Source organism: Crocodylus siamensis, chromosome 5 (assembly GCF_052110815.1).
Source record: "Crocodylus siamensis isolate JL-2025a chromosome 5, ASM5211081v1, whole genome shotgun sequence".
NCBI lineage: Eukaryota > Metazoa > Chordata > Crocodylia > Crocodylidae > Crocodylus > Crocodylus siamensis.
The window spans coordinates 132,288,614-132,314,247 of record NC_143399.1 but is presented as its reverse complement, the minus strand read 5'-3'; the positions used below and the strand labels follow the sequence as shown (position 1 = coordinate 132,314,247).

The window sequence follows — 25,634 nt, the reverse complement described above, 5'->3', positions numbered from 1 at the left end:
CTATAACAGTTTAGGGATCTGCACAATGAATTGCAAACAAATCCTTTAAGTTCCCGGCGTCGCTAGCCAGAAGTAGCACTCCGTTTTTTGCACACAAAGTAAACATGTTGCATATTGTTGATGCAGGCCAATTCATTTTAGCTCTGTTGTGTTTAGGGTAAGAACTCATGCCAAAATATTTGGAAAGTGCCTCTTAGATATCTTCCCAGGGCAGGAAGCAATTAAAACAATAAAAGCCATTCCTTGTAGAAAAAGCCAAATATATCACAGTGTCAGACTTGGTCAGTGTGTTAGTGGGAGATTTCTCAGGAACATCCTAGGCTCTGCTGGAAGTGGTATTGATTCAGAAGGATGAATTCTCCCCTCTGAGTCAGTTTTGAGCCAATGACATGATACGTGGTTAAAGAGGGTAAAGAATGTACAGCTGGTGTAAGAGAGAGGATGCAGCTGGCTGTGTAACAACCCGCCCACAAGGCCACAGTAGATAAGAGTGCTCCCTGCCTTGTCTGTGGCAAGAGTGAGTTTCTACTACAGTGAAGCACTGCTGTGCACCATAGCATTTGTGACAAAACAGATGTGAAAGATTTTAAGGCTCATTGAAAGCTACCAGATTCCTTCTAATGCCTTTTGATTCCAGTATGGAAAGGCTCACACAAGACTTAAATGTGGAGGACTTACATGCTTGTAACTGTAATCGTTTAATACAGGGATTGTCAACTGTAGGTATACGAACCCCCAGAGTACTTAGAAAGGGCTTTGGGGCTACGGGCAGGTGGGGGCAGAGCGTGTCCCAGGGTGCAGCAGCGGTGTCTCCCCAGACACGTTCGCTTCAGGGGATGGGGGGGAAGGGGTGCGTTGGGTTTCACCGGCCCCACACCCCACCTTGCTCTCCTGTTTGGCTGCTGGGCCACCACCCTCTGCCAATAGCCAGCAGCGGGTGGTGGTGGCAGCAGTGGCAGCCACATGCAAGCTCTCCCCCTGTTTGGCCCTCCCTCCCAGCATGGTCGCTATGTGCACCCTGGAAGGGCATGGGGGTCGCGTGCCCCTGCATCTGTGTGCGGGTCAGTACCAGGCTCTTCCTGGTGGGGGGCTGGGCTGGGCTGTGCTCAGGGTGGGTGGCAGTGGCCTTGGGATGAGGGTTGGGGGGGCTACAACAAATTCTGGGGTGGGTACAGCCCTTCCCATAGCCCTGCTCCCAGCATTGCCACTGCCGCCCACCCTGAGTGCAGCCTGACCCAATCCCCCCCTGGGAAGAGACCAGTGCTGCCCCGGGTCCAGCCTACCTCACGCCACCCTGCCCCATATGCAGATCCAGGGGCATGTGCCCCCCCAGGCCCTCCTGGGGTGTGCATGACTCAGCCCTGGGCTCTGCCTGGCTGTGCAGTGCTTGTCCCTGCCTGTGCCCCACTCCCTCCTTCACTGTGGAGGCTGCAGCCACTCCAGAATTCACTGTAGTCCCCCCAACTCCCTTCCTAGTACCACTGCCCCCCATACTGATTGCAACATAGCCCAGCCCCCATTGGGAGGTGCCCAGTGCCTCCCTGGCCACAGCCCACCCCACCACACACAAATTTGGGGGCACATGCAACCTATGCCCTTGCTGGGGTAGGAGTAGTGGTGGGAGCTGCCCCCCATCCCCCCATGCAGCTCAATCCTGCACCCCGCCCTGGCTGGACATCCCCTTTCCCAGGCCTATTCCCTCCCCCATCACTGGGGCAGCACAGACTGTTCACCCCCTGTCCAGCTGCACTCCTCATTTAGCTGGCAGGCAGGAGGGCAGGCAGGAGCACTAGTGCCCCCCTGCAAGCACTGGCTAGGGAGTGGGGCTGCCAGCAAAAGCACCCGTGCCACTTCCAAAAGTGGCCATGGGATTTCTGGAAGTGGTGCGGCTGCTTTTCAGTGAGTGAGATCGGGGCGGAGAACCCCCCAGTCAGCGTTATCGGCTGCTGGGGGCCACCCCCCACTCGCTGACTGGTGTCTCCCCTCACTCAAGAGGCACCAGTCACCCATGACATGTGGAGCGGGTGCAGCCACTCTTCTCTTTGGCCACAGGTAAGCAAGGGTAGCTGAGCAATGCAGCGCTCAGCCACTGGCTTCCAGGACCATACAAAAGCAGAAGCTCTGACAGGAACCGCTTGACGAGCTGGTGGTCTCAGCTCAGTGTGAAGGTGCCACACAGTCAAAGTGTGTGTGTGGGGCAGGAGGTGGAGGGGCAGGCACACCAGCTGCACTCCTTGGATCTACCCCTGGACAGGTCTGGCAGTTAGAAGATGCCAGCTTAACTTTTCATGCTAAATTGCTAACATTCTTCAAGAGAGACTAGAAAGTGATCAATTTACATTAGAAAGCATGTTGAAGAGGTTCCTACTTCCATGAATGGCTTCCAGGATCTCCTTGAAAAAATTCATGTTTGTTTGTTCATTCTGAATACACAGAGTTTTTGAATGTGAATGACAGCAGGTAGTCGTGGCCGAGTGGTTAAGGCGATGGACTAGAAATCCATTGGGGTCTCCCTGCGCAGGTTCGAATCCTGCCGACTACGTGCAGGCCTCATTTTCCACGGGTGATGACCTGGTGAGGGGGCTGCGGGTGATGGGCCACCTGGGAGACAGTGATCATCACTTGCTGGAATTCACCATCCAGCGTAAGGTGGCAAAGGGCTGCAGCAAGGCAACAGCCCTAGACTTTAGGAGGGCTGACTTCAACAAGCTAAGGAGGATTGTTGGGGAAGCGCTGAGGACCCAGAGGGGAAGGGAATCAGATGTCAAAGGTGAGTGGTTGCTCCTTAAGGAGACAATCCTCCATGCCCAAAGGGAGGTAATCCCAACAAGGGTCAAAGGGAGCAGGAGGGCACATAAACCCCCATGGCTCACTAAGAGCATCCGGGAATGTCTGCTTGCTAAAAGGGAGGCATATACCCAATGGAGAGATGGGGTCATCACCAAGAAGGACTATGTTACAGTCGCCCGAGGATGTAGGGGGGCAGTCAGGAAGGCCAAGGCAGAGTTGGAGATAGGACTAGCTTCCCGGATTAAGGACAATAAGAAGTCCTTCTTCAAATACATAGGGGGTAAAAAGAGGGTCCTGGGTAATGTGGGGCCCCTGCAGGACACAATGGGCAACTTAGTCATCACGCCAGATGACAAAGCTAACATATTTAACGATTTCTTTGCCTCTGTCTTCCTAAGTAGGGACCAGTTCAGCCACCTCCCTGCTGGGCCCCCCTCGGGCCCCGAGAGAGACACACCTGGGCCAGGGGTTAGCGAGGAGTTAGTTAGGGTACTTCTGGAGAGGCTGGACGTGTTCAAGTCCGCTGGTCCGGACGATCTTCACCCTAGGGTTCTACAGGAACTGGCCGAGGTCATTGCGGGACCCCTGGCGCGGCTCTATGAGCACTCGTGGTGCTCTGGCGAGGTACCGGAGGACTGGAAGAGGGCCAATGTGGTCCCTATCTTCAAAAAGGGAAAAAAAGAGGACCCGGGAAATTACAGGCCAGTTAGTCTTACCTCAATCCCGGGTAAGCTCTTTGAAAAAATTATCCTGGCACACATCCAGGAGGGCCTTGCAGGGGAATGCATGCTCAGGGGCAACCAACATGGGTTCATCAGTGGCAGGTCTTGTCAGACCAACCTGGTGGCCTTTTACGATCAGGTCACCAAATCATTAGACGCAGGGGTTGCTGTGGATGTAGTCTTTTTGGACTTCCGGAAGGCTTTCGACACTGTCTCTCACCCTGTCCTCATCAAAAAGCTGGGAGACTGTGGTGTCGATGCCCACACGGTCAAATGGGTCGCCAACTGGTTGGAGGGCCGCACCCAGAGGGTGGTAGTGGATGGGTTCTTCTTGACCTGGAAGGATGTGGGCAGTGGGGTTCCGCAGGGCTCGGTCCTCGGGCCCGCACTGTTCAACATCTTCATCAGTGACTTGGATGACGGGGTAGAAAGCACCCTGTTCAAGTTTGCTGATGACACTAAGATGTGGGGGGATGTGGGTGCACTAGAAGGGTGCAATAGGCTACAAGCTGACCTTGACAGGTTGCAACGGTGGGCGGATGAGAATAGGATGGGGTTTAACACTGATAAGTGCAAGGTGTTGCACATGGGGAGGAAGAACCGGCACCACACTTACAGGTTGGGGAACTCCCCTCTTGCCAGCACGGAGACGGAAAAGGATCTTGGAGTCGTCATTGACTCCACGATGAACATGGGCCGGCAGTGTGGGGAGGCAGTCAAGAAGGCCAACCGTACCCTGTCATGCATCCACAGATGCATCTCGAGCAGGTCCAGGGAGGTGATCCTCCCCCTCTATGCGGCACTGGTCAGGCCGCAGCTGGAGTACTGCGTCCAGTTCTGGGCGCCACACTTCAAGAGGGACGTGGACAATATGGAAAGAGTTCAGAGGAGGGCCACTCGTATGATCAGGGGTCAGCAGGGCAGGCCTTATGAGGAGAGGCTACGGGACCTGAACCTGTTTAGCCTCCACAAGAGAAGGTTAAGGGGGGACCTTGTGGCCTGCTACAAACTGGTCAGGGGGGATCAGCAGGTATTGGGGGAGTCCCTGTTCCCCCGTGCGCTGCCAGGAGTGACCAGGAATAACGGTCACAAACTGGCGGAGGGTAAGTTTAGATTAGATATTAGGAGGCGCTACTTCACAGTCAGAGCAGCTAGGGCCTGGAACCAGCTTCCAGGGGAAGTGGTGCAGGCTCCTAGCCTGGGGATTTTTAAAAGGAAGTTAGATGAGCACCTTGCCGGGGTCATCTGACCCCGGTGCTCTTTCCTGCTAAGGCAGGGGGTCGGACTAGATGATCTACCTAGGTCCCTTCCGACTCTAGCTACTATGAAACTATGAAACTTGCTGTTGGTCAGTAATCTGCCACAAGTGTAGAGGAGAGCCTCCTGCAGGCAATCTGGTATTACCTCTCTTCTCAAGGAACTCTCCAAAGATATAGCTATTATGTTCAGGGGAATTTCAGAGAACACAAACAGATCCATATAGTTAGCACACTCATCAACAGCAGCAATAAGGCCTTTACACCCTATATCACCACAGAGATGGCTGTGGATACATGAATCCTATTTTGCACTGCTGGAACACCTTTCTGAGAGAAGGTCAAAGCACTCTACAAACCTGAATAAATCCTCACAATGCCCTGTGATGTTATCCCACCTATTTAATCAGTAGCAGCATCTTACCTGGTTTATCATGTAGCCATGGTAGCTGTGAGGAAATAGAGAGGCAGGACTTTTTTTGTGATATCATTTATTGGACCAACAGTAGAGTTGGGAGAGCAGTTGGACAAGCTTTTGAGCTGAGGTGGGGGGGGGGGGACCTGATGCCTGAAACTTGTCCAACAGCTCTCCCAGGTATATAGCTGGTCTTGTAAAAGATACCAATATCACAGAGAAAAGCTTGGCTTTTATAGTTCAGGTAGCATTTAACAATCTGTGCCTACCGGGCCCAGGGACTTCTTTGTCTAGCAGCACACCACTTTCAGTCCTTAGTCCTTTGCCAATATGAAGGCACTTTATAAACTACCTGAATCAGAGATGCAAAAGGTGTACCTCTCCCCTGCCTTCCGCCAGACTTCTGACTCACATAGCTAACTACCTCATCTGCCAATTTCATAGATTTTCTTACCAGCACTCTGGTAACAGCATAAGATCAGTGGGTGGGCTTTTTCTTTCTACTTGTTGGCACTGCTGCTGCTCTGAGGGCATAATCTATAGCAGTGATTCTTAACCTGGGCACTGTGAGAGCCCTTTAAGGGTACTGTTCAATTGTAGCACTCTTAGTGATACAAACACCTACATATGATTCACAGATAAACCCTGATATTTCAAATAGGAAGCCTTATTATTGGAAACATTCTGATTGGCTGTGGGCTTTCTGAGTTCTTTGCAACAGAAGAATTGCTCCATTATTTTTCCGTAGTCAAAACACAAGTGCAAGCTAAAAACTGGCACTCTCTGAGGTGTGCTTTGAGTCTAACAAGGATCCACTGAATCTAAGAACCACTGATTTGTACCATTCCCCCCTCACTGGAATGCAAACACAGTAGCACTGGCATAGTACCAGTTTTCTCCAGAAGAGATACAGTTGTACACATACATCACAGAAACCACTGTGCTTGCTACCTCTCTTTCAATCTGAGCCCACAATGGAGGAACTGGTTAATGTGCATGCCACATAATGTACATGACTCATACAAGTAAAACATGGCACAAAACTCTGAATTTGCATTTGCAGACCTAATGTATCATACAGAGTGAGTATGCACTTAAATTAGTTTGATTCAATTATGCAAATTCTTAGAAATTCCATTGGACTTCGGCATCAGGACAACAGCAGAGAAGTTAGATCTCTAGGAATAGAAGTGAAAAGAATGTTTCAAACAGAGATATTTAACTTTACATCATATTTATAATTATATGCAATGTCAGCTATAAAGAAATATGCTCTCGGTATTTTATGGATAGACACTAAGCTAGTACTAGAGCCTTTGGAAGGAATACCACGCTTGCATCAGACACTATTGTTCTTGCGTACATGTAACAAAATGAATTATGATTATAGCATGCTACAGTGCATTCCAAGGGAAGGCAGAGGCTTTAATCAGTCTTCTTACCAGGAGTGGGTATAGCAGAAACCCCTTATCCCTGCTACTTAAAAGGCAGGGAACCAGCACCAAAGGGCTACAGTTAGGTAGGTAACTGGGCAAAGGCCAGCTGCTAAACAACATATGGGCAGGGAAACATGGTTAAAGAGCAGCAGGGGAGAAGACAATGGACATGGCTTAGGGCTTAAGGTGCAACACCTGAGAGCAAGCTAAGGGTTGAGCCATGTGACCAGAGAGGTGGGACCACCCCCCTCAACACATTAAAATCCTGGCTCCTGAGCTAGAGGGGCTTAGTTTGGCCCTAGCTTTTTTCTGCAAGTGGAACTTCTGCTGGCTTGAAACCCAGGTATTTGTGCTTGAGGAACTGTAGAAGAACCAGCAGCCAAAGGGTAGGAGGCCCAGAAGGGGTTTATTGGTAGGGTGATTATATAAGTAGTCTCAGTTTAGCTGGGTCAATCCTGCACTTCAGAGGCTTGTATTGATTGCCCATTGAGAATTACAATGGGTCCCCTGAAAACATAGGGGTGTGGGGTGTAGTCTGGCTAGGAGCTGGGGTGGTACAGGCCATCTTGCAGGTGGGTATGGTGCTCTATCCCTGCTGACTTGAAAAGTTAAGGACTCAGGAGGCTGAGCCCAGTTAAGTGACCAGAGGCTGGCACAAAGTGAAAGCAGCCTTGCCTAGGTCAGGGACACAATGGGGTTGAGTTGAATTGTGCAGACTTGCCTGGGCAAGGGGTGCCAGAGTGTGAGGGGTTCAAACCTTCCTGAACCTTTCACTTCATTCTTAGCTGGCAGAGTGATCTCTCAATTTGTGTCACCATTTAATATCTGGCATTGATCCTTCAAAAGATAGTCTCCCCAAGATTCTGAAGCTAGGGACAGAAATTTCACATAAACCAGTGTAAGTGATCAGAAACTGTTCAAAACTATAATGCAATAGAAGTTCAGTATAGAGAAACTGCTTTCAAAATGGCCAAAACCAGTTCAAGATAAGTCTGATACCACATCCATCCAGGTTTAACTGACTTGGGTTAAATCAGTTTATTAAACTTCTGTCTCTGATTTCCCCCTCCAGGTGCAAGTAGCCTGCTCCACCAGAGCAGGGAGGCATGCTCTAGTGAGTGTGTATTCACTTGCTTATTAGTTTAAGATGTATAGATTGAACCAATCTGCAAAGATTGAATTGATTTACACTTGTGACTCAGGCCAAGTAGACAGACAAGGAGCCCAAGAGTGGCTGGGATGGCTCTAAGTCTATTGGCACTACACAGCTGTGGTGGTGGTGGTGGGGTGTTACAAAATGTACATTTTCATGTGTAGTGTCCTACAATGACTATGGCAAGTTCTTCTTTCATAAAAAAACAAAACAAAACACAAAACAACAAACAAACAAACAAAAAAGCTAGCCTAATGCATGCCTTATGCAAAACAAGCCACATAGTTACAATGAGAGTAGCAATATTAAGAAAATCTGTACCAACTTGAACTTTCCTACCTCCTGACCTATCTGATGGTATGATGGAAAGCTTAATGTCTTATTCACTCAGTCCAAGCCCAGGAGGAGCAAGGCTGAGGAGTATCACACCCATCAATGACCACTAATGTCAGGTACATAATCACCTTGCTTCCCTAGCCATTAGGGAAGCATCTCCTTTTTTCCTCAGTTCAAAATGATCCTTGCTACTTGGCCAAAGCCATTTAAATTCTCAAAACTCAGAAAAGACATTTTATGTGGGACAAACAATATACACACAGGAAAACTCTATGGATCTGTACTGTAGCATAAACATAAGAATGTATGTGAGTGGGTGTGTGCACATGAATTCAACAGCAGATATTATACTAATAAGCACGTTACAATGAGAACGCATAGCAGTTGCTGTGTGGAAGGACTGGTTGTTTGGTTCCTGCTGTATCTCAGGCCAACACAGGAGTCACCAAGGCATCTTTGGTCTTTGAGCTTGCCAGTGCAGATCCACTCCTGAAAAGATGCAGCATTGTTCTCAGTCGCATCAGCTGCAGTGAATCCCACAGTTCTTAAATTCAGATGTCACCCCATTTTGGCACAAATGGATATGGTCCTACTCCATTAACTTGATCACATTTACTAGGATGGGGGTGGGCAATTATTTTGGGTGGAGGGCTGCTCACTGAGTTTTGCAAGCCATTGAGGGCCACATGACAGGCAGCCAGGGGCAGATAAATATTAATTCTCTAAATTTTTTAGGGGCCCCCTGGACCGGATAGAATGGCCTGGTGGGCCGCATTTTGCCCACCCCTGTTCTAGGAAGAGGCTGTAGCTGACTGGAATATTTCTTTATCTACCCTATGGCTTCTACTGTCCTGTTAACATGGCAAAAGCAACAAAGTTGGTTTATTTTTATGTGCCTCTTTAAAAATGGAAGGCTCATTCTCATGCCTAATGAACTCAGTGAGAGCTGTGCTGTGTACTTCAATAGAAGTATGTTTGGTACATGAACTAGTCAAAGCCTGATCTATCAACCTTTGTATAACTCTGTCCCTTGTGAACAAAGATTTGCATTTGCAATGTACTAGTTTGCAATTATGGTAGGAAAAATTAATATAAAAGAGTGCACAAACCTAATTCTATATTCTCTGCAGATGTCAATGGAAGTTTTGTTTCAGCAGGAACCTTGGGAGCATCAGGAAAGCAGGCTCCAGATTTACATGGGTTTACCTGGATAATGTGGCTGAGTTAACATTACAATAACTTATTAACTTGGAGTGTTCTGATCTCTGAAGGCTTGACTTCTTTGACTTGGAGCTGAATTCATTGCTAGTATAAGCAAGCAACACCCCAGAATCACTTTGACCTTTTATTATTGTGTTTAATTTCCAGGTTTTTAAATTAAAAACAAAACAAAAACCCCTACTTCTTGGAATTCAAATGACCATAGTCAGTAATTTGTTGCACTTAAAAATGGGTTTTTAAACAGAGTGGTTTAAGAATTGACACACTGGTCGGTGGATTAATAGCAGAAAAAGCAGACTTGCTTTAATAACTACCAAAAAGCTACAAAACTAAATGACAGAAAAAGACTTTCCCAATGAGCTATTACAGAACGTTTCAGTACATATTTAGCTGCAGTAATGTTTTCTCACCAATACAGGCAGGAAAGCTGGTCCACTCTTGAAGCCTTTGGTGGGCAGGATCCTTTGCTGGTTAAACTGGGCAAAGTATGGCTTCTTGAACTTTCCTGGACTGCACAATTTGTTGGCAGTTCTGTCTTGCTTTTTATACTGTTTAATTGTATCGCTTCAAAGCATTTTTCCTTGATGGTTGGTCGATTTAAAGTCTGAACAAAACAGGGAGGAAAAGAGTGACCATTAGGGCTGTGCAAAATGGCACCGTTCCATTTCGCTTTGTGTTTCAAGTTTGAGGGAATGGTGTTTAGTCTCAAACTTCATCTTGAGTTGAAGCAGCTGTTCTGTTTCATTCCATTGAAACAGGGTGTTTTGACATGGTTTCAAGTTTTGCTGGGGATGGGGAGGCAGCCCAGCTGGGCTGCTTCCCAGTGCTCTGTGCTAGATCGTGCCGGAGGCAAAAGAAAGCCCAGTTGGGCTGACTTTCCATCCCCAGCCTATAGCTGAAATGTTTCAACCAGCCTTGTTTCGTTTTGAGGCAATTTCAATGGCCTTTGTTTCATTCCAATTTTTCTATTTTCATCTGGCTCCTGTTTTTGGATTTGTCTAAATGTGAAGACTTGTGTTTCTTGCAGCTATTCACTAGCATGGCAATTAAATGTGAGGGGCGTTAAGTGGTCAAATGGGATACCAAGAGGCACTGACCTTGTCTGTGAATATTTGTTTATCAAACTTGCAATAGCTTGTACCGGTAATGATCTGTTTCCAAAACCCTGGCCATGCATTGAATGATTGAGACATTAGTAATACCTTAGACATTGGATGCCTGGCTTGAGAAATGTGAGGATGTCACATACAGGACATCTTTCCTGTATTCAATGCACTTTTTACAGGTTTTGCTTGAAATACATATTTAGTCTTTTGTCTTTAGTTGCTAGTTCATTTGAAATGTATATGTAGTTTCCTTGTCTCCTTTAGTTGCACTGGCTCAGCCTATACTGTTGGCTTTCTTAGCTTTGAAATACACATCTGATGAGTGTCAGGTCTCTGCCAACAATTTTAACCATCACTTTTATTATTTTATGACATGGGTCAGATACTGGGTACCACGAGCTCCTATCTCTTGAACCTAATGGGTTGCAAGCCATTAGCAGAGTTTGATATTCTTTGTGGGAAGCTTGAGTTGTTACCACAACCCAGTCTCACCCTAGCCACTGTCTTGCATTTTTGTGCAAGAGACACTTTTCCAAGCTTTCATAGCCAGTAATCCAGCCTTTGCTAAATCCAGAAGTCAATAGCAATTGTAGTTACTTTAAACAAATGTTCTGAAATACTATAGCAATACTATAACATTCTAAAATACTATACGTTAGATAGCAGTTACAATACTTACGCATGTCTATAGCCACATAGTAATTACTATTGCAAGCATTTAATCAGAATACTTGCAACTGGGCTGGGGAGTGAGATTCTAGCTGTCATGTTGGCTGGCTCCAGCGGATCAGCTCACATTAACATAGACTCTATCTTTCCTGCCTCTCGTATTCCTTCCTCCCAGATTTCTTGCATCATATTCTTCTAAGTTTAGATGCAACCAGAAAATCTACACATGCTTATCTTGCCATTCTCACAGAACACTGAAACTTCCCTTCCCATTCTGGCTGAGATTTGCTCTGGATCTCTAGGGATAGGCTTGATGCCTACCTGGCTGGACTCATTTGAGTCCAGTTTTTCTCCCGCCCAGGCGGGGGGTCAGACTTGAAGAGCTACAAGGTCCCTTCCAACCCTACTTCTATGAACCTATGGATCTATCAACCTAGAACGTCCCATATGTCAGTCTGGTACCATTATACCCATTTTTCCTCTTTGGTTAGCATATCCATAGCCCTTCACACTCCTTTCTAACAATAGTAGCCTTTCCTCACTGCCATGTGATTGCCTGTCTGATCTTTTGTCTTTTTCTTTTCGAATCCAGGATTCCTGGAACTTGTATATTTGTACCCAGGGGCAAATACAGGGGTGGTGCAGTTCTGCAGCTGCACCCCTCTTTTCTTTTTGGTCCATCCCAAACATTAAAACCAACTGCCTGGCAGTAGTAGCAACACTTCTATTCAGGCACCAGGGTGGGAGAGAGTCAATCAATTTCATGGCTCATTAGAATCTACCTGATTTCTTCTAAACTCTTCATTCCACAAGGGTTAAAGCCCCCCTCTCCTTTTAAATGGTCTTGGCATTCCCCTAACCAAGCTACCCTTTCTTCTGCAATGCTACTGCCTGCTAGCTGTTCTTGGTTAATGTAGCTTCTATTTCTCAGACCTACAGGCAGTTTTTAACTCTAGCTAAAACCGGTAACTAAGGTATGGAAATAACTTTCAAAGACGCACTGGAGGCACAGTCAAGACACTCAAGGTGGCTGGACTTTGTTTTAGGAATCTGAGAGAGATCATTTAATTCTAATGACTGCTGGGCTAATGAAGCAGTCCTGATTCCTTTTCACCTAGTTTGGGTTTATTATATACATAAGATTAGGTTTTATTATTGTATGTATATGTTCATAATTAATGCACATTGCAATAAAGTTGCACTCAGCACTCTTTCCTGCCTAGGCAGGGAGTCGGACTCTGTGATCTGTTGTGGTCCCTTCCAACCCTAGCATCTATGAAGTTATATTTCTTCTTTGCTTCAATCTTAAACTGAATAGCATAGCCTTGGGCCCTGTACTATTAGTAATGTTTCTTTAACTGGAGGAAAATCCTGTGGTGTGTTTGGTCTCATGGTGCACCACACTCTCTGCACTCCCTTTTCTCAAAGTCCTAGATCTGTCCATGGGTGTAGCCATGAAAGGAAAGCATGGGGGTAAGGGAGGGACTTTAATCCCCCCTCACCACAAAGGCAGCTGGGGGGCAAAGCAGGGAAGGTTACAGAGCTAAGCCGGGCCATGAAACATCCCCATGGCATCTGTCATCCCAGAGAAGGGGGCTGGAAGGGACCCCCAGAAATAATCAGCCTGTACAATATCAAACTCTTTTTGTTCTATATTGCTCAGTATCGAACTCTTTGTGTAAAAAGGAGGGAATTGGACACTTCAAGGGTGTCTCGAAAAGTGATTCCATAAAGACAACTTCTTGGTGCAGACTATGTGACTGCAGAGCCTCAGCGAGGTGTTCCACAACTTTTGGCCACGAGGCTGAAGTTGTTCCTTACTTCCAGTTCCTCTTTCCAAGCCAATCTTTACACGATGTCTAAGAAGCAGACGTGCCGAAGAGAGCATGTCATTCAGCAATGTTTCTTTACTAACCAAAATGGAAAACGATATTGTGTGAGGAGCTGGGACGAAGGAACCCAGGGCAGACTCCTCTGCCCGCCTGAGGCAGCCCAGGCCCCCGTACCTCTCTCCTCAGCACTCCCCGTCGAGCCCGCCAGGCTCCAGCCCGGCCGGGCAGGGCAGAGCCTGGGAGCGGCCCTCGGCCCAGCACCGCCCCGGCCGGGCGGCGCGGGGGGAGGAGGAGCTGCCCGCAGGGAGGAGCCGCCTGGCGCCCGGCCCGACCCAGGTGCGAGGCAGGAGCAGGAAGCAGGAAGAGCACCCCCTCGGGCTGGGGCCGGGGCGATGGCTGCAGCCGTCCGCCTGGCCGCGCTCCTGTTGGCCGCCGCGCAGCTGCTCCAGACCGCAGGTAAGGGCGGGCGTGGTAGGGGGCACCGCCTGCGGCTCTTCTCGCCTGTGCCGGGGGCGGCTCCAGGAGCCCCGGGGCAGGGAAGCCGGCGAGGTGTCGGGGGAGCCGAGCCCCACCCCGGCCCGGCCCGGCTCTTGCCCGGCGTCCCTTCCCCTGCGGCGCCCTTCGCCCGCCTCGCGCCAGGAGCGCGGCGCGCGACAGACTCCCCCGTCCGGGGCCCGCTGCAGCCCTGCTTCTCCGGGACACCTGCTATACTGAAGCCCCTACTATATATGGGACTCTATAAAATGCCTACACATGTATCTTCTTATTTTTGCATGTGTGTGTATTTATACATATGTATAATTTGTATTTGTACATTCATTATATTTTAACTACACTTTAAATTCTATATAAAATTAAATTCTATAGAACTTAAAATATAATGTGTATGTGTGTGTGTGTGTGTATACACACACACATCTTATATACTGTGTGTGTGTATGCATGTGTATAGTAATACTGCCCAGTGTGTGTATAGTAGTACTGTCCAGTCTCTCTTTCTCTTCTCTATAGATCTCTCTCTCTAGGGAGATGGATATAAACTTAAAATATAATCAATACAAAAATGTACTTATTTTTTTTAAAAAAGGAAGGGTTGCTGTGTGCTAAAGTGGTCATCTTTTACCACTTCTAGGTTTACACTAATGTTTGTACTCCTCCTTATAGCTTTTGTAAGCCCCCCGACAGGAAGAGGCGTGTTTCCCTTGAGTGTGTAAACTTGTGCAAGGCTCCACTGCAAGCGCATTGTGCGAGTGCTGGCATGTAGCCAACCAAGTGATGGTAGCTTATTTCTGTTTAAAGTGATTCCTGATTTTATGGGGAGCAAGGGCAGCCCATTGTACTCTTCAGATTCAGATCTGGGATTCTTGGGTGTAGTTTCAGCAATATTGTATTGGAAGAAGACATTGAGCAGTATTACTATTGTCATGGTTCCTCTGCTTTACCTGTGGCAGGTTGAGGTACTAGGTCTGTGTTTATATCTGCGTTGAAGGTAGTCTTACATAGAATTTAGATTATGGTTTGTACAAGATGTTTTGGATAGGAATAATCCTGCCTCAATACTAGTTGGTCTGTGGAGGTCCCTTCCAGCTGTACTTCTCTCTGATTCTAGGATTATTATCATCATCTCAAATTTCTGGGACTTATAATTTCTCTCTTCTGATATGCTTTAAAAATTGTCTGAGTATACAACCATTACTCTCTAGAGCTAGGATTACTTTCCTAGGTAGTCTCATAGAAGTCTTTGTGTCCTGGCAGCAGGACAAGAAATGGAATTGCTCGCATGAATAAGGGTTGCAGGCTTGTGCCCTAAAGTGTATGCATCTATTATGCTGTCATTTACCTGGCACAAATCTGTAACCACTGGCGTTTATCCATTTCTCTCTTACACCACGGAAAAAATCAGGTTTCTGATGTAGTGGGTAAGAGTGGGATTTTCATGTAGTTCAGAAGCACAGCCTGTCTGCTCCTAAGAGTGGAGTAAGCAGAGCACAGGCATAGCATGAAATGTGAGAAGGCACATCCTGAAGCCTAAGCAGTTTTCAGTCAATCTGGTTTGTTAAGAGTTCTTTAGAAGTAAGTCTTCTCTGCAAGACAGTGGTAAAGTCTGAATTTGAAAAAACACAGTGTCTGTACAGGATGACTGCAAACTCAAACTTCTTTTTTCTTAAAGAAAACACTTTTTTATCATGAATTGGGATGGGCTGTATTATTCAGAATCATCATAGCTAAATACAGACTAAATAACCAGATAGAAGTGTGATTAAGCTTGTTGACTACAGGCAGTTCTCCAGCTTGCAACACAACTGGTTCCTGAAAACCAAGGGTCTTAAGTCAAAACATTGTAACTCAGAACCAATTTTCTCATAAGAAACAATGTTATAAATGGTTCCTGAACCAAGGCCCAATACCCTATTTTCACCAAAAATACCCCAGAATTTTGTACTCGGTCAATTATTAGATGAGTAATATAGCTGCGTTAATGTATTTATATTGTAAATAGCAGTCATATTGATTTGGAAGGACTTCTTTAAGGTGACTTCCCTGGACTTTTTGAAGGGTTCTTGGCTGGAGTCTTCTCAGGAGTCTTGGCTGCAGGTTTTTCTGGAGTCTTGTCTGCTTTCTTAAACAAAGTGTCCAAGGAAGTTTGGATAGATGTTCTCCAGGGAGATGGATGATACAGCAGACTTGTCCACTGGCATGGCTTGGCATCGGATCAAGCGTTGTAAAGTCAAAATTGACATGAGAAAGTTGAAACAGGGTGTCAATTTATAAACGTTGTAAGTGCAAAATGTTGTAACTTGAAACATTGTAAGTTGAGGACTGCCTGTACTGAGTCTAAAATGTTGAAGTGATGTATTTTCACTGCAAGGTAAAGGGATTTGTGAGTGTAGTCCCTCTGTACTGGGTTATAATATCTATAACCTCCAAACTCTTCAAATGATAATAAAGCAATAGGGTGCTCTTTCTTTAGATAATCAGCCTACACATCATACATCTCTCTTTTTGTAAAAGGGTGGGAATTGGACATTTCAAGGGCCTCTCAAATAGTGTTTCAATAAAGACACCTTTTTGGTGTGAGACTATGTAAATTTAGATCTTCACTGAGGTGTTGGACAATTTATTAATATTTTGGGAGAACAAACTTCTTCCCAAATCTGGTCTACCATGTAGGAAAACTCTTTTCAATCCATCCAAAAAGTGGCTACTCAAATCTCCTTTCTCATCTAGTGAGCTGACTACATTGTAGCTGTTCCCTTGCTATCCTTCCTCTGCTTCTGCTTTGCACAGTATGTGATGTCCTGTCCTTGCTTTTAGTACCCTGCACAGGAATATTTTACTCTACATTTCTGCTTCTTGTGTCAATTGCCCTATGCCATCATTATATCTTCAATGCCACTTGTAGAAAGTGAGCAAGGAAACCTCAAAATCTTAATGACCTGATCATTTTCACTGCTGGTATTGTTCTGCATCCTATTCAGGAATAAGTGACTGGTCATACTGCAAAGTAGCAGTGAGTTAAGCATCCCACATTTCCTGCCATATCATCATTCAGTTTAGCTAATGAGAAAGAAAGCTAATCAGCTGCTTCATTTGATCATGGACTTCTATTTGCTGCCTCTTTTCCTAGAAAATCAAGAGAAATTGATAGGAGTGTGTTTGAAAAGCTTTCCAGTTGCATAGCATGGTATGGGACTGGGTAGAGCAGTGTAGCAAAATGAAATCTTGTAATATAAATGTGCAGGTGAAAAAGTGGGATAAAGTAGAGTTTGGAGGGGAAGGACTATGAATCTATTGGTGCATAGAGCATGGGACCGGGGGAGTCAGAGAAGGATTTGATCTCTTCTTCACCAGCAACTCTGTGATATTGAACAGGTCACTGAACCACTCTTTTTTTCCATCTATAAATGCGTGTATGAGCTACTTCCAAGTAATGCTGAAGGTTGATAATGTTTGCATTTTGTTTTGAGGTCCCTGGCTAGAAAGTATAAAGACTATTCTGGTCGGTTCTTTCCTTTACTTCACGTGAGCACCACTTAAATAAATTTTCTTATGTGCGACTATCCAAAAGAACACTTGTGTGTGGTACTGTTCATACAAAGAACTGCATATCTCAAATGCTTTTTACTACTCTGTTAGAACACCCCACTAAGCATCCCCTCCACTTTAGCATATCTCCTCTGTCATGGATGTTCACTCCTCCATGCACTTCAAACTGCAGTGAAAAGAGGATTCAAGAGTTACTCATTGAGGAGGGAGGGGAATTGCCAGTTTTTGCATTTAATATTCTGGGAATACCCAAACCATGTTGCAGTCTGAATATTTCTATTAGCAAGGTTGTTCTATAAACCTAAACTGAAAGTTGAAGCAAGGATCACAGAAAACTTCTTGGTTTTTAAGGAGGTCCCTTTGGAACCTGCAGATTTGGATGCTGCCATTATTTAAAATTACTACTACTTTATCACGTTCAGAAAACTCTCCTGTTCTCCAGTATATAACATGCAGAATGTCCTCCCTATTCGTCATGTCTTTGTTTTACTATTAAGATCCTCTACTGCTTGTTTGTAAACATGGTTTAATTTGTTTTCAAACCAGCATTGGTGTTTTGCAGATGCAATTTTGCATCCAGAATAAATACCAGGGAAAGTATGAATGAATAAATTACAGATGGAAACCTAGAGTTACAAGTATCTACTACTGTAGGTATGCATGTAAGCCTGTGTTGTGACTTGGTGCCCTAACTTCTTGAGTCCAAACTCAGTAGCATCCACTGTGAAGCACTAATCATAAATTTAAGCATATTTTTATGTCATATTCAAAAGCATAGCAAATGAGATTAAAACAGTCGAGAACACTGCTCTGTGACTTGTATTAATATTTCTAGAGCTCAAGTTCACTTCACTTCATAGAAGTGAAATTTTAAAAATAACATTGACATTATTTTCTGCCTGGCCCAATTAAACTTCTTTTTCTGAAGTTAATTGATTTGAGTTGCATCTTTGAATCTAATATAAGACATTTATTTATATAGAACATTTTCCTTCAGAAAGGAAGCTGTTAACTAGGAGGCTGCTTTTCACTGTTGTCCTTGCTTATCAGTGACAACATATAAAAACAGTCTTAGTTTTACTCCTCTTAAAATCACAGGGAACTGAATTGTTTTTAGTTTAAATGATCGTTTTCTTTGCTTGATTGAGTGCTTCCTTTTTAAGAGCACAAGTAGGGTATATACTGTGTGGTGTTCTTTTTAGGTTCTTAATACGCTGAATTTAGGGTGTGTTGAGCAAATAGTTTAGTTATTACATGCCTTAATCCTTTTTTTTTTCTTTCTACTGATATTAACACATACCAGGAATTTTTTCCCTTGCTTCTTTATTATTTCTTACATTATTTGCAACCACCAAAACTGTAGTGGTTGCAAAAATGTGCAAGTAATTTGGAGGATAAAAAGGGGAAGTGAAGGCAGAAGGGACTTTTATGAAAGCACACAAGCAGTAATGCACTAAGCTTTAACATATGTAGCTCCCTAGTAGTATTTTGCCTGTGACAGCAGAAGTAAACTTCAGTTTGTGTGACCATACCTGAAATCATGAACAAGATTTATTTCTTTCACGTCATGACTGAAGCAATAACAATTTTCTATAGCCATGATATTCCCATGCTTGGAATGGTTGCTAAATAATATATTCTTGTCCTTCATATAAGAGGTATTGCATTCACAATTCTAGTTTCAAATGGTCAAATTATTGAAGAAGACAGTGGGTCTAAGCATCTTAAAGCTGGAAAATTCCTTATTCTTACAATTTATAACAGAGTAAGAATGAAGGACAAGTCCATTGAGAGCTATTAGAACAATTGGGGATGTTTTTTTCTGATACTGCTAAACCAATAATGGTGATACCAGGGAAGGTATGATAAGGGATAGATTACTCTAGATCTGTCCTATTCATATACTCATCTTTTAAAGCATCTACTGCTAGCCACTGTTGGAGACAGGCTACTGAGTCCAAGCTGGGCACTTCTTATGTAAGCTTATGTGTACAGTATAACAGTAAGGCAGCATTTAAAAGTCATTTATCAATATTGGTTCTTATCAAATGTCTTGCTTTGTGACTTTAGAATTGTAGTTGTAAGAAACCCAAGTGTTAGCCATTAAGCAGTTTTACATTGGTTTGTGAAAGAAATGTTTCTGTTTGGAAGTAGTGTGAGGGACCAAGTTTTGCTGAGAATCACAGTGAGCTAAATTATGTTTGGTTCACCAGTTTAATTTCACTAACTGTCAAATTCTCCTATGCTTTATAAAGACATAGCACAAAGTAAGATCTGTTAGTCTAGTAAATATAGGCTGCTTTCCATCAGGGGGTAAGAATGGTAACTTTTTAAGATACAAACAAAATGATAAAGATACTATCAGGAAATAAATTCTCCACTTCCTACTTACTGGCTTGACTTTAAAAGAGGAGTTTATGGAGTGTCTGATTCCTCTATTCTCATTCATGTGTAGTTATGTTAGACTAGAAAAATCAGATGCTTTGAACAATACTCAAATTATTATTTGTCTGTGGCAATCATGTTCAACCTCTAGCCTGTGAACCAAACCAGCCGACAGAGTCATTTTGCCAGTGGAGCTGTGTCATCTGGCCAATGGAGCTCCTCAGAAGTCCAGACATGTGGCTGTCAGGTACTGGTAGCAGCATTAATTGCTCCAAGAGCCTTGGCAGTTAATACTGCCACTGCTGCTCTGCCACCAAATTTTTGCACCCATGGGAAGCCCCATGGTCTGGATGATGTAGCCCCATGCACCAGATTGACCATACACCAGTGCAATCTGTGTGGCTGAAGAGGCTCAGCAACACTGGTGTGGAATTGAACTAGTCTATAAGGGGTAAGTGATTGCTATTACATGACAGCTAAGGTGAATACATACTGTCAAACCTGAATCTGCGTGGTGGTTTGTTAGAAGAAATTTTGCATCCGATGGAAAACCTTGGTTGCTGGCAGATGTAGGCAACAACCAGAATACCTGTTGGGTATGTTTGAATGTTAATAACTTACTGCAATATCTATAAAAATAATGCTGAAGGGGAGAGTGAATTAAAGAAGGAATATAAAGAAGTAAACAACTGCTTCTGGAAATGGCCGTGTATTTTAGCAAACAGCAAAATGCCAGCTATCGAATTTACTTCTTCAGGTTACTGGGAAATGAGACAACTTAAGTTTGAAAGGAGCCAACGTGCCTCAAATTGCACCTATTCATGTTCTGACTTGTACACCATAGCTTGTATTGCTGCCTATCCATTTCTACTGGAGACTGACAAATCAGTAGAAAATGAAGAACGACACAGACTTTTCAGCCTGGGAATGGGGTGTAAGTAAAACTACTGCAATCCTGTTTGCTGTCAGAGATGTCCCTAGCATGACCTAGATAGCCCCAGAGACTTGCCTAAAACTTTATCTAATGCTCAAGTACTCTTCCCCCCTCCCCCAGTCTTAGCAGTGGTGGGTAAGTGGATGCGGTAGGGGTTGTTTTTTTTTTTCTCCTTTTGGGTAACATTGTGACTGTACAGCACTCTTGCTGGCATAGCAGTTTTATACTAGCAAAATGAATCCTTTTGCTGGTATAAGCAGTCTCCGTTAGGGGAGGTTTGCTGGTACAGTTATAATGGCTAACCCTTTCAAGTGTAGGAAGGGCCTATATTACAGCAGCTTCCTTGGTCTTCCTGGAATCTCAGCAGCACTAAAAATTGTAACATCTCTTCCCATTCCTGGGTCTGTCTGTGTAAGGGGATAGGGTCAGTAGGTAAGAAACGTGCGCTACATTTTAGATTCTGCTGCTTAACATGGCTGACAGCTGGAGTGTGGCTCTGGGTGGTCAGACTCCGGTTTTGGGCAGTGTGTGCTGCCCCTGTGGGTGCCGTTCTGCCTCTTTTGGCGCAGTATTGTTTGACTCCTGGATATTCCTGATGTTTAATTTAATAGAACAACTAATAATATGATATAAAGGGCTGTTTATCTCATTTTGAAGCCACCAGTGAATAGGAACTAAGCAAATCAAATTCACCCAGAAAACAACGGTGGATTTCATAGATTTCATAGACATCAGGGCTGGAAGGGACCTCGGGAGATCATCAAGTCCAGCCCCCTGCCCAAAGGGCAGGAAGTCAGCTGGGGTCATAGGATCCCAGCAAGATAAGCATCCAATTTACTCTTGAAGGTGTTCAATGTAGGTGCTTGAACCACCTCCGCTGGCAGGCTGTTCCAGACCTTGGGGGCTCGGACAGTAAAGAAATTCTTCCTTATGTCCAGCCTGAAACGGTCTTGCAGGAGTTTGTGACCGTTCAACCTAGTCATCCCTTGGGGTGCTCTGGTGAACAAACGTTCCCCCAGATCCTGGTGGTCACCCTGATAAACTGGTCACCCATCAGATCATCCCTGAGCCTACGCTTTTCCAGGCTAAAGAGTCCCATGGCTCTCAGCCTATCATCGTAAGATCTGTTTTCCTGACCTCTGATCATGCGCGTGGCTCTCCTCTGGACTCTCTCAAGCTTCTCCACATCCTTTTTGAATTGTGGAGCCCAAAACTGGAGGCAGTACTCCAGCTTCGGCCTCACCAAGGCCGAGTACAAGGGGAGAATGACGTCCCGGGATTTGCTCGAGAAGCATCTATGGATGCAAGCCAGCGTTTTGGTTGCTTTATTAGCCGCAGCATCGCATTGCAGGCTCATGTTCATCTTGTGGTCAATGATGACCCCCAAGTCTCTTTCTTCTGTAGTGCTATCCAACGTAGCACTGCCGAGCCTAGAAGGATGCTGCAGGTTTTTCCTCCCAAGGTGGAGAACCTTGCATTTTTCGGTGTTAAACACCATCAGGTTCTCATCTGCCCATTTGCTGAGCTTGTCCAGGTCAGCCTGGATCACCTGCCTATCTTCTGGCATGTATGCTTTGCCCCAAAGTTTGGTGTCATTGGCGAACTTGGCCAATCCACTCCTGACTCCAATGTCCACATCATTAATGAAGATGTTGAACAGTATGGGTCCAAGGACAGAGCCTGGAGGGACCCCACTGGTCACAGGGCACCATGATGAGTGACTGCCATCAATTAAAACCCTCTGGGTCCGACCATGGAGCCAATTTCCCAGCCAGCAGATCATGGTGGAGCCAAGGCCACAACTGGGCAGTTTGGCCAAGAGGTGATCATGGGATACCAGATCAAAGGCTTTTTTGAAGTCAAGATATATGACATCAATCTCTTCTCCCTCGTCCAGGTGATAGGTCACCTGGTCATAGAAGGAAATGAGATTGGTCAAACAAGACCTACCCGCAACAAACCCGTGCTGGCTGTCCCTTAGGATGTTAGCCTGGGCCGTCCATCAAGGATGGCCTCCTTAATAAACTTTTCTAAGATCTTCCCCAGGATAGAAGTCAGGCTAATGGCCCTGTAGTTAGCCGGATCCACTCTCCTCCCTTTCTTGAAGATCGGCACCACATTGGCCTTCTTCCAGTCTTTGGGCACTACACCAGAGCGCCAGGAGTTTTCAAAGATCCGTGCCAGGGGCTGGGCTATGACGCTCGCCAGCTCCTTGAGTACCCTGGGGTGCAGATTGTCAGGGCCAGCTGACTTGAAGGTATCCAGCTTCTCAAGGTGTTCCTTCACGAGGTCAGCATTGATGGAGGATAGGGGATCCCCCTCACCCAGATTTCCCTGTCCCATAGCAGGCATGGGCGTCCCATGGGACTGATGAAAGACTGACGCAAAGTACCTATTTAATAGGTTGGCTTTTTCCTGGGCGTCAGTTGTCAGTTGCCCCATCTGGTTTAGCAGGGGTCCAACGTTGCCCTTGCTTTTCCTCTGGCTCCCCACATATCTGAAAAACAACTTTTTGTTGTCCTTGATGCTTGAAGCTAGTTGGAGTTCAGTTGCAGCCTTGGCTTTCCTGGTTTGCTCCCTGAAGGACCGGACCAGCGCAGAATAATCCTCCTTGGAGGTGAATCCCGTCCTCCATCCTTTGCAGGCTTTCCTTTTTAGCTGCAGGAGGTCCGCTAGGTCCCTGGAGAGCCAGGAGGGCTGCTGTGCCGCCTTGCTGCCTTTTCTCCGTGTTGGAATAGATTTAGCTTGTGCACTGAGGATCGCTTCCTTGAGAAGCAACCAATCTTCTTGAACTCCCGTCTCCCTGGGGTCATGGTCCCTAAGGGCCTGACCGACAAGCCTCTTGAGCTTGTCAAAGTCAAAGTGGAGGAGAATGACAGTGCGAGCAGCGGGCCTGAAATAATTAATCTTGGCTGTGATGAATGTGGAGAGCATGTTGTAAGGCCAGTGACTGATCCTGACCAACAGCTCCTTCAGTCTTGAGACCTTCTACTGGAGCACTTCCACTGATCTCTGTGCTGGTAGTGACCCCTGTACACGTGGAATGGGAGAGGTGACAATACTGACTTCTGTGTTACACTGCAGAAGGCACTCTTGGACAAGAGGGACACTTCCCCACAGCAACTCCCTTTTGAGAGTACAGCCAGATAACAGGGTCACTTGAGATGCTTGCAGATCCTAGCAGAAGTAGATAAAACAAGTCAAAGAACTGCTGTTATCAGAAGCTGCTGACCAATCTCAGGGAATCTTCAATGGATAAGGTGGCCTCTTGAGCAGCAGAATCACAATAGCTTCTTTGAAAATTGCTTGGGCCCTTTCCACATTCCCGTAAACAAATGATGATAATTAGCCAATGAAGGACTCTGCATTTCCTTATTGACTTTCACCAGCTAGAAAAGTCAAGGCTCTGGTAGATACGATAAAATACTTAATTTCACAAGCAAACAGAGGGACGAGGTAGCAGGATTGTGCGTGGAAAAGAAGAACCTGGTTACTAACACTGCTATCCCAGATCTGAGTTGCCAGTGAGATATCAACTATTCCTTATCAGACTCTGGGTGAGAGATGTATTGAGTAAGAAGAAAGTGCTTGTTTGGTCAGGAGTACTGTGTGACAAAGAGAATATGGTGGTGGTTGTGATGTTTGTACAGGCTATACATAGCAGAGTAAACAAGTTTAGCTTTTTTTTCTTTGAGTCAGTTTGGTATTTCCTTCTCTATAGCTATGCTTGCTTGCTGCTTCTCTTCATGTTCTGCCTGCTGTGCCCAGCTGGCAGGCAGCATGGAGCTAGCATGTTGTGTGAATTGCCACTTTTTACCTTTACTCCAGTGATTCTCAACCAGGGTGCCACATGCTCTTTCCAGATGGCACCCCAGGCCCTTTCAATGTTAGGCTAGCACCGTTTACAAACATGATTCATGAGATAAATCCAAAAATTTCAAATAGAGATCCATAGTTGTAGGCCTTCTGGGTTCTTTGCAATAGGAAAACTGCTCTATTATTTTTTCTGTAATAAAAACAAGGGACAGCTGAGAGCTGGCATTTGTCCATGGGATGCTTCAAGTGTATCAAGGGTGCCTCAAGTCCAAAAAGGTTGAGAACAACTGTTGTACATGAATGTAACAACAGTTAGTGTTTGCTTGGAGTAAAAAGAGAACTTTGGCTTCTTTTGCACTCTATTCTATGACGGATTTGTCAAGCTTAATTGTCCAGTTGTGCCTTAAAATACTTTTTTCAGGAGGTTTATTAAACATTTATTTCAAAACGAGGTCTGAAACGTATGTAATTAAAATGAAAACTAGTAGTGTTCTTTACTTTTTAAAGCGCTTTACAAAACTTAACTATTCTGGATCTCAGTCCTGCAAAGCCTGCTTAAGTTTTAAGCATGACTAGTCTAGCTGAACTAAAACTTTGCAGAATGTAGGCCTTAAATCTCAGAATGACCTTCTTAAGGCAGCCAGCTGCCTTTCTATCCTGAAGGATGAATAGCTATAGCAAATGCATTGTGAAGATCAGACTGGAACTATAAAAGGCCAACCAAAAGAACAGGAATTGACACCCTGCCAGAAATAAAGGCAGAGCTTAGATATTAAGTGTAAACAACAGGCGGTAGGCTTTGAAAAATTGATAGGAATAAGTACTTTGTTTCTTGGCAAACAAAAAAAATGTTTTAACTACTAATGACTGGGCCAAAGGGGTTTGAAGCCCTGTTTGTACTGCTTCCTTAATTTGAGGTCTAGTTCAGTTCTGAGTCTAAATTTAAACGTTCTCATAGCTGCTAATACCCTGCTTTACAGGTGAAATGGAGCGTAAACAGAGCAAGGTGGTTACTTAGCTAACTTTGCTAATGGCTGGAAGGATATAATGAAAATTACAGTTTGCAGGTGAAATTTAGGACGTAGTGCAGCTTCTTTGGAAATGGGATTATGGTACTGCTAAACTGGAGAACTTGACTAAAATGAACATCAGCAAGGCAAATGTGAAGAAGTTCATTAACTAAGGTCAAATGAAAAAGTCCTTTTAAGAGAATGTCGGCTATTTAGTAAAGCTACTATTTGGGGTGGGGAAGGGAGGACCAGATTTTTTTTTTTTTTTTTTGCAAAAAATATGACTTTGGTTTATACATTCAGGTGGAGTTTGTCAAATAATCTTGTCCCAAAAAAATTAAATTTTGAGGCAATAGGGCGGGAAATTATTTTGAGCGGAGGGCCACTTACCCAGTTCTAGCAAGCTGTCAAGGGCCACATGGGTAGCCCCATCCTTTAACAGGTGCCCTGCCCCCTGGTCACTATCTTGAATCAATGTGCCAATGTCTTGGTACCAATGTCCCAGG

General features: G+C 45.1%; 1 protein-coding gene and 1 non-coding gene across 3 annotated transcripts in view; both read left to right on the top strand.

Annotated features, from left to right (window-relative positions):
- The window catches only part of CDCP1 (CUB domain containing protein 1), a 155,610-nt gene that overhangs the window by 87,956 nt on the left and 42,020 nt on the right, over window positions 1-25,634 (top strand). The window contains exon 1 of one of the 2 annotated variants that reach the window (XM_090050436.1): window positions 13,009-13,392. The exons of the other annotated variant lie outside the window; for it this stretch is intronic. Coding sequence (XP_089906562.1) covers window positions 13,329-13,392 — 64 coding nt within the window. The 5' untranslated portion in view covers window positions 13,009-13,328. Of the gene's footprint in view, window positions 1-13,008; window positions 13,393-25,634 lie in introns of those variants that run through there. 2 annotated transcript variants of the gene reach the window in all.
- TRNAS-AGA (transfer RNA serine (anticodon AGA)) lies at window positions 2,461-2,542 on the top strand. Its single transcript has one exon. It is a non-coding gene; the product is annotated as a tRNA-Ser (tRNA).